Source organism: Cupressus sempervirens, chromosome 1 (genome assembly GCF_028749045.1).
Source record: "Cupressus sempervirens isolate cs-2001-9-10 chromosome 1, ASM2874904v1, whole genome shotgun sequence".
Lineage (NCBI taxonomy): Eukaryota > Viridiplantae > Streptophyta > Pinopsida > Cupressales > Cupressaceae > Cupressus > Cupressus sempervirens.
Window position 1 is genome coordinate 523,868,704 of NC_143118.1, and position 9,084 is coordinate 523,877,787.

The window sequence follows — 9,084 nt, forward strand, 5'->3', positions numbered from 1 at the left end:
ATGATGATGCTACACCATCTGAGCCAAGTGCTCTTGATGACTTTGAGCTTTCTTGAAGCTATGAAGTCTTGACTTTTGATTGTACCTTCGCAACAAAATAATATCTTTGCTATTGTGATTTCACATGTTTCTTATAGTTTGTACTTAATAAATGTCTCATCAAGCTTATGAAGTTGTGAGATCGATTTAGCAATTTTTACTATTTTGATAATTGATAAGATATATTACATACATCTAGAAAATAATTAAAATTGTATAAGGCGAATTTAATTCGAATTTTTTCCCAAATTTTTACTCTTTCCCGAACTTCATTCGAATTTTATAGTTGCCGAACTCGAATTCGAATTCGAACCTTGTGACTTAGCTTTAAACAGACCATACATGGTTCTAGACTTCAACTTATATGAGTTGGATGGATTTCATACTTCAGCCATTTAATAGATCTTGGTGGAGGATTGATGAGAGTCATGTTTTGATCATCAGGGATGGTTTTTCAACCTCATTCTTACTCGTGGCACCTATGTATTTGGAGGTTCTCCAGATTGATGACGGCAATATTGTACTTTATGTGCCCATGGTGTTGATTTCAGCTATTGAGAAGCTTGTTTCTTACATCAACAATTTAGGCTGAGTTGTCACAATCTATTGTGATATACATAGCTCCTTGATACATTTCTATCTCATCATATATGATGGTCATGACGACATGATTTGGGATCCTGGTATTAGCATGCTTCAAATATTGTCCTTATGTGGAGTCGGTGAATGGTTTTGTGGTTTTGAGTCCTTCCTTCATATCAGAATAGTGCAACAGATTTTCTGAGCAGTATTCATGAGGTCGATATGAGACTTAGGTATCATGGTTGCATGCATGCAGTTGTTTGAGAGCAATCAATCTCAAGGAGGGAGGACTATAATATTCCCTTTTTTTCTAGGACATAAAAAAGTGATAGGCCAATCCAATTTATGACCATTGAGGACTTAATACAGAATTATTAAATCAATTTTAATTAAAAAGAGAGTGAATAAGAGATGAGTTGGCATGAGAGACAGGGACAGGAAAACAAAAGTTGAAGAGTCACAAGTTGGGTCTTTAAATGGCAAAGGAGGAGCTCATTTCTTCATGCTTGGTTATTTTCTTGGTTTTTGATCTAGTTATTGATCTCTCTCGGAGACTCAATTGGAAGCATCAGCTTCAGCTTGCTTGGAGGACGAAAACCCACAAGCCTGAAGACGGTGGACGAAAACCCATTGTGATGGAGGCATCATTTCAAGTGTCTCACTTGTGCTTACATTGCATTTCTGGTCTAGTATTTCCAATCTAACTGTAATACTGTTTTTAAGATTAGATTGTGGTGATAATAATAGTTATTGTATTGTCGATGTATAATGCAATAACAAACCTGAGATTATTGAAATTTTTTATATTGGATGAATTGTTGGTTATTTGTTGAATGTTCGATAGAATCAGTTGCATGCATTTGTTGTTCAATATTTTTTGAGATTTCATTTGAGAGTTTGGAGATAATACCTAGCCAAGGTATTAAAAAATTGGCCTCCAATTGGTAATCAACTTTGTGATGGCCTCTAGGAGAAACTCGATATTTACTTTATTAACATTGGAGTTGAAACCCAAGCATTTTAGACTACGAGGCCTCTAAGTACATCATGAGCAAATTAGGGCCAACCATATCCCCAAGTCATTTATAGAATTCACAAAAGAAATCACTCTAGGTTGACACTTGTCAGACCATGCTCCTCAATGGAAAAGATTTTATTAGAAGAATAGTATTGGGCATCCAAAGGCCTACAAGGGACAACATCAAAGCAAGTCTCCAATGTCTAAACTCAACCAATGGTCTTTCGCTAGGCAACAAAAACTGTTTTGAATGTTCTACAAGGACCCAAACAATATCAAGCAATGAATTTGATCTTCTAGAATGGCTGCTTGAGCTTACAAGCCTTAAAAATATCCTATTTTGACAAGCAAAGCCAATGAAGATAGGCACGGATTGGAGTACCCTTAACCTCTATGGGCTAACCGATCTAAAGAATATGTTTTGTTGGTAAACATATTTGTCACCGTGAGCATTTCTTTGAAAATGACCCTGTTCACCTGAGGAGCAGTGACAACTGTAACGACAATTGGATAGATTCGAGCTCGATCACTATCAAACTTCAACCTTCCTCTATGCTTGAGAGGGGCAACTCCCTCGTATGATAGGGGTATTTTTATTTCTATATACGTTTCATGTGAAAGTACATAAAGGAGACAAAGCAAAACTAAAGAGAGAAACCCCAACAACAAACATATGAATACTAGTTGAGCCTTACATTGTAGAAAGATTACAAATGGGGTAGCAACGCAAATAATGTTTGAATATGCAATAATGAACTAAGGATAACAAATCTCAACATATGAGGAAAGAAATTATCTTATCACATTCAAGTTTAGGTACCAAGGCATAATTGATCTTCATCAATTACATAAATCATTTGAATCAAAGACCAAAGGATTACATAAATACAAAAAGACATTACTAACTTAACATACGATAAATCAAAAATAATAACTAAAAAATACATCTAGACATACGAATAAATGCATTCTTTATTGTCTCTTTGAAGATATCCAAATTCAAAGATACTTTTGTACATAATGTAAATCCAAAAATCTGTAAATAAATTTCTCCATAGTATCCCCTTTGTGCAAAAAGTTCTTCCCCTTTACATAACCAATGGCCTTGTATTTACTTCTTGATAACAAACTTGTAACTACTTAGTATAACCACTTTGCCTAACTACTTAGGACAACTACCCAAGATAAACACTTAGGATAACTACCCAAGTAATCACTTTGGATAATTACCCAACTATATTATGGTAAAATAATCATTGTATTATTAAACAAAGATCATAAATGATCTATATATACTGGAAGACACAAGAATGTTTCTACAACGAACAAAGAGAGAAAAATAGAAACATTCTAAAGAGAGAAAGAGAAAGTTTCCATATTAAATAGTGAGAGAATATGGACACATAGAAGAGTAGTAACCATTAGAAATAGAAGTAAATCTATGGAAGAGAAGAAAACAAAATTAGAGAGATTTTACTCTCATACCCTTAATGGTCAATCTAACTTCAAAACAAAAAAAATTGCAAGGGAATCTGCTTAGTATGTTCTACAATAATGGTATGCGGTAAGACAAATGTCAGTACCCAAAACAAGCGCCTCAAGGCAACGGTACTCGAAGATCGTCATCATTCTCTATTTCCAAATGTAGTAGTTATTTTCGTTAAATCGTTGTCTACCTTCCAAGAGAAGATTGGTGAGAGACGCCATGACATATTTTTGATGCGAAAAAATGAATATCCGAAAAGGAATGAACTTCAAGGCAGATTGATGGAAGACCCAAAAAAAATGAAAGGACACCCAGAAGAGAGCTCAAATAACCCACTAAGAATCTGAAATTAGATTCTCAATTTGCTAGCTCGATCGAGGCACGAAAATGATGCACCCAAAAAAAATGGAGTTCGACCCAATTGAGATTTGCAAATACCCACCAAGAATCGATAAAAAGTTTTTCAAAACAACAAATAATCTAAGAGTTTCACTAAATTAGGATTTACCTGACTTTTAGATGAGAAATCCTACAAGATACCTTTAGTTACAATAAGCACAACACAAGTCACTTTTTCATAAGAACAACTTGAGATCTTTTAACTTTGACAGGAGAGAAACTTGTCCATTCTATTGGTGGGAGCAGCACATATGCTTCAAATGCACAAATCACGAACATCATCTTCACCACCTCTATTCCTGATTGCATCATCTTTTACCATATCACATTTGAAAGCACGAATAATACATATCATTCTATTGGAATGAACAAATTATTTGACTGCCATAGCAACAAAATGATGATACATTATGGATATTGTTCAAGTTTCAATACTCCTTCCCACAACCATAGATTGTGAAAACAAGATCAAATAGTGAGCGCTCTAACATTTTTGAAAAGGGATAGCCAATTAAAGACCCATTGCTTCCTAATGCTTGAAACCATTGTTTCTTTGTAGATGATTTCACCGATAAAGTGTTGTAACCTAAATGGTATGTGCTCTTATATCTACAACAGAAATTTTCTCATAGTCCTCTACTTTGATTTGTCAGAGGGAAAGTGTACTTCTAAACAAAATTTCTTTGCAAACAAGATCAATCCCGGTTTAAATCGGATTCCTGCACTTCTTAATAACTTAGCGGAAGCTATGGAACACACCATCATTCATATGTTTACTTGGCTTTTGATAGTTTTGTATCTTGTTGCTCATAACTTTACCACAAAATAAGATTTTGGAAATCACTCCAGTGAGAGTTTAGAAAATCAAGATTATAAAACCATGTCCAAAATTTAGAGGCATCCGACAGTTCAATGAAAATTTACAGCCTCTGCACCAAGACATGATTTGATTGCATGTAAATCTGTGAAGGAGAGATTTGGTTTGATATTTGTCAGTCATAGTTATTCATCAAATGAATTTTATTAGCATTTTACTATCATGATTTGATGAGATTGACACATCTTGAGAAGTGGTATATCAAACAACCTGCATGTTTCTAACTTCACATTTGGATGCATGCTTACCTGAGCATTTCTAATTGTCTTGTTTGATGAAATAACTCCTTCATTACACTTTGTTAGATGTCCATGACTTGTGCTGAAGCTTCCATTATTATCACATACTACAATTTTTAGAGACTAAATGGCAATTCGTTGCATGTTTTTGTTTTGAGAGTTTATGAAGCATTGGAAACAAATCCATTTTCTGAAAATGATGAAATCATTGCATTCATGAAATGACTTCTTCGTGAATCGACTTTCACCTAATTGATCATGTGTCTCTACATGTTTCCACAATCTACATGAGTGTCTAAATGGGCGCATTCCAACTGATATAACTTATAAATTCTTCAACTACAATTTTTAGAGACTAAATGGCAATTGGTTGCATGTTTTTGTTTTGAGAGTTTATGAAGCATTGGAAACAGATCCATTTTCTGAAAATGATGAAATCATTGCATTCATGAAATGACTTCTTCGTGAATCGACTTTCACCTAATTGATCATGTGTCTCTACATGTTTCCACAATCTACATGAGTGTCTAAATGGGCGCATTCCAACTGATATAAATTCTTCAAGGGCATGGTTTGAGGAATGTCCATAACTAGTCCCAAGCTCCAATCTCTACAATCTAAATAGAATAATAGCAATGATATTTAAGGTATCCTCATAATAACTGCTATGCACAAGAAAATCATGTGATTGGAATATGTAACGTTTTTATCCATCCAATGAAACCGTGCGGGCTTTCCAGTGATTTCATTTCATTCCTTGATATCACACCTATAAGGTGACGTTCTCAGCATACCCATGGGACCACATTTTGCATGCATGTCAATTCAAGTGATCCCATTTTGCGCAAGCGGGGAAGATAACAAGAAAGTCTTCTCAAATGATAGTTTTTGAGCTCTTGTCAACGTATCTGTCTTGGATAATTCATGGTTGCATGAGAACATTCTGATTGTGATATCTAACACAAACCAAAACTTTTCTTGCATTTTAATGGCATCCATACATTGTTCCAAGGTATCTTCTTACACGAGTATTCAAATTGTTGAAAAAGTTGCAGAAGTCATTAAAGTTCCACATACGAATTGCATTTGTTTTTTAGGCTTCGAATGTCTTCCTGTCAAATCCCTGTCATGCATTCCCAACAATGATGGTGATGCTCTGATATCGTGTTCTTTAACATGCTTTGATGGAAGTGTATTACCTATTTATAGATATTCTCTATTGCCTTTGATGAAATGATATGCTTATGGCCTCTTGTCCATCATGTACAAACTTATTGATAATAATGTAGTTATGATAACTACCAATTATTGGAATTCCAAAATGAACAAGTTGCTCCGTTTATTGGCAATTTATGAAACTTTTAAGCCTGTCCATATTGTCGATAATATGTTCATCGCAATTCATAACAATTTTAACAACTTACATATATCCCCAATGATGAGATTGCATTGGTCCCTTTAGAAAAGAAGTCAAGCTTTTTTTGGAAGACTTGTTGATAGCCTCTACGCATTTCATTGGAGTCTATAATAACTTGGTGAACTGGTCAATTCTATCTTTGTATCTCCATTGTCGGCATTTTGATAAACATAGAAAACTTGGTTGGCTTTCCCATAGAGAAGTTATAATAACTAATTCTTATCTGTATAAGGTGTCAGTGTTTTGATAAATTTGCACAACTTCTTTCAGCCACTAATGAAAATTGTAATCAGCTTGCTTTTCAAAATGGCTAATCCTCTAATTCACAAAACTTCTTTGATATTCCTTGCTCATTTGGAAGAGCTTTTATCATCTTTACACCTCTTCATTAGTGTTTTAATAATCTTGCATAACTTTGCAAAATTGCCAATGGAGAGATTGCAACTTTTTATTCCTTTGCAATGAAGTATGTCGTCCTTTGCATGAATTTGGAAATTTGCACCAAATTACCTATGGAAATAATCTTTGCCAACTTTTCAAAGTGCTTTCTATTTCTAAGGACTTCTATGATTACTCGTGAGCTTTCCATCACTTAATAATTTGCTTTCAAAGTCATCGAAATTAAAAATAATTTCAACAACCTTTATGGATGTCGATAAGTAATGTGACTTAAGATTGATTGTGTCATTGTCAAAAACTTCACTTTCATCTGAGTTTGAGGTTATTTAAATTGTCTTCAGAGTTTCAAACAACTTCATCACCCTTTCAAACATCCCCAACTTATAATGTTTGTACCAACTTCTTCAAAAACTTAGCACTTTTCATATGGTTCCACCGTTCTGACAAAAAACGACAACCATCATGCCGCTAGGAATGCTGATCACTTGTTCCAAAACTCCAAACAAAATTTTCTTGACTGAGTATATTTGGTCTTCACATAAATTTTGCCAACTTATCAAATTTTATGATAATGAGCATAACTTGCCAATAAGTTGGTGCTTTGAGATACAATCAAACTAGGACATGTGATTTGTAAAAGTGATCCTTGCGATAGAATTCAATGTCTTGAATCTGACAAACTATGCTTGGGTACTTGTGATAAATGCAATGATTTGTGAAGATGGGAGATATGTTGACCAACTCACAGTCGGATTCACATTAAGGCATTTGGTTGTAAGAACATGATAACCAGTCTTGAAAGAAGTTTTTAGAATATGTGCTTCTTTTCTAGCTCAATAATAAATTTCAAATGAAAGTTCAAATTTTTGGCTAGTTTCAAATAGGGGCTAACATGCTGCAAGGCCATGGCACAAACTTGAAGCATAGAGTTCAAAGCTTGAAGGTCAAGCTCCGCGGTTAGACTCTATTTTCACGAGCAATTTTGAACAGATGGTCACACAATTAGCAAGATACAAAAACTCTAAAAGAACCTAGTTCCATATTCGACTTTCCAATTAAATCCTTACATGTTAAGTAGCAAAACGTTCAACTTTATAAAGTAAAAGCATTGATATTTTGCATCAACATTTTCGTGAAAGGCACAACTTACTATTGATCTTGTGAGATTAGATAAATATGAACAATTGAAACTTGTTTAATAGGAAAGGATTGGCACTTTTAGAATTTGTCTGCAGGAAGAGTTATTTGCGAAGGAATAGATTGCAATAGTATCTACTTTTTTAAATAACAAAATTGTGGAACTGTAAACATGCAATAGGTTGCTAGATCTTTTGGACAACTTTAAAAGGAATCAATCGACAGACAGGATATCCCCAGTTTTAGCAGAAAAGGCTCAAAAGCTCTCCTGCTGTAAAAAGAAAAAACTGCTCACAGGATGTGCACCCTCTTGTCAGAGACCATGCAAAAGCTACACCTAATTGGAAAAGAAACCACCTCAATCCCAATAGTTAAAGTGGGTTTTCTCTACCTGATCAGATTTCAAGTACAAGTGCAAATAGTTGAAAAGAAAATTGAATGAAGAAACATAAAGAAAATTAGCATTACCAATCAAGAGAAATGAGGTCTTTGGATGTCATCATGAGCTGCTTTTGACTCTGAAGTAATGCGAATGCAGGAGCAGAAGCGTATAAAAGTCTTCGTTTGTCGGCATCCTCAGCCTCCCTAGAACCGAGTCTGAGTTCCAACACCTTCCCAGATGAACCTTGTTGGGATATTATCTCTGAAGCTTCTTCCTCTTCACAAGAAGGAAGTTTGTTAAAAAAGGCAATGCGAAGGCAGTTTCCTCTGGCCCAGCGCACAGAGATGGATATCCGGCCCGGAGGATGAGTGAGGAGGCCATGCTGCACGCTGTACACTGAGCACTGCCCTTGTCCTTGCCCTCCACTGGGAACTAGTGCATCTACCGGACGCCCCGGCATTCTTAATAAATCTCGCTTTTCTCGTTCACCCTCAACCCGGCTATTCAACCGTCACTCAAACTTATGCTCCCGCTGTCTGCAACTTCATACATGACATTCGGGAATATCATTGATTTGTAGTCACAATCTTACAAAGTACCCGCCACCATTTTCCCTCGTCGCATTAGATAGGTGCTAACTTGAGAATTGTTTTTCAGTTTTTGAAATTTTTCTTTTTAGGTTGAGGTTCCATGGGGGCTTTAGAGAAATCTAAATGTGGTTTCATAAATTTTATATTGTATTTTAGTTTAAAAGTTTAGATTTTGTCAAAGGGCTATTGATCTATTAGTGAAGTTAAATGGCTCGTAAAGAATTCCAAGATCAAGTTTTTCTCATAAAGAATTCCAAGATCAAGTTTTTCTAAGTGTAAGGCTCATGACATCAAAAGGGATGAGGTCGAGATTGTACCCTCGACGAATGGATATCCCTCAGTCTTTGGTTCTTAGCCAAAGAAGTTAGCCATAAAAAATTCTCATGAGACTGCTCGTACCTAAAAAAATAGACATAGCTCCTCGATTAAAAATCTTACTTAAAAAATTATTCAAGTCATTACATATTTCAAGTTTAGCTTTATAGAAAAGGGTATATATTTTAACAATAGGGTGAGTTT

The 9,084-nt window shown here is 35.0% G+C and overlaps 1 protein-coding gene across 1 annotated transcript in view; it reads right to left on the reverse strand.

Moving 5' to 3' along the window:
- Positions 1 to 8,623, reverse strand: part of LOC149578523 (nuclear pore complex Nup85-like protein) — a 287,051-nt gene extending 278,428 nt beyond the window's left edge. Inside the window, exon 1 of the mRNA XM_089829616.1 lies at positions 8,062 to 8,623. Within this exon, the coding sequence (XP_089685742.1) occupies positions 8,062 to 8,435 (374 nt within the window). The 5' untranslated portion in view covers positions 8,436 to 8,623. The remainder of the gene's footprint in view (positions 1 to 8,061) is intronic.
- Positions 8,624 to 9,084: the final 461 nt, after the last annotated feature.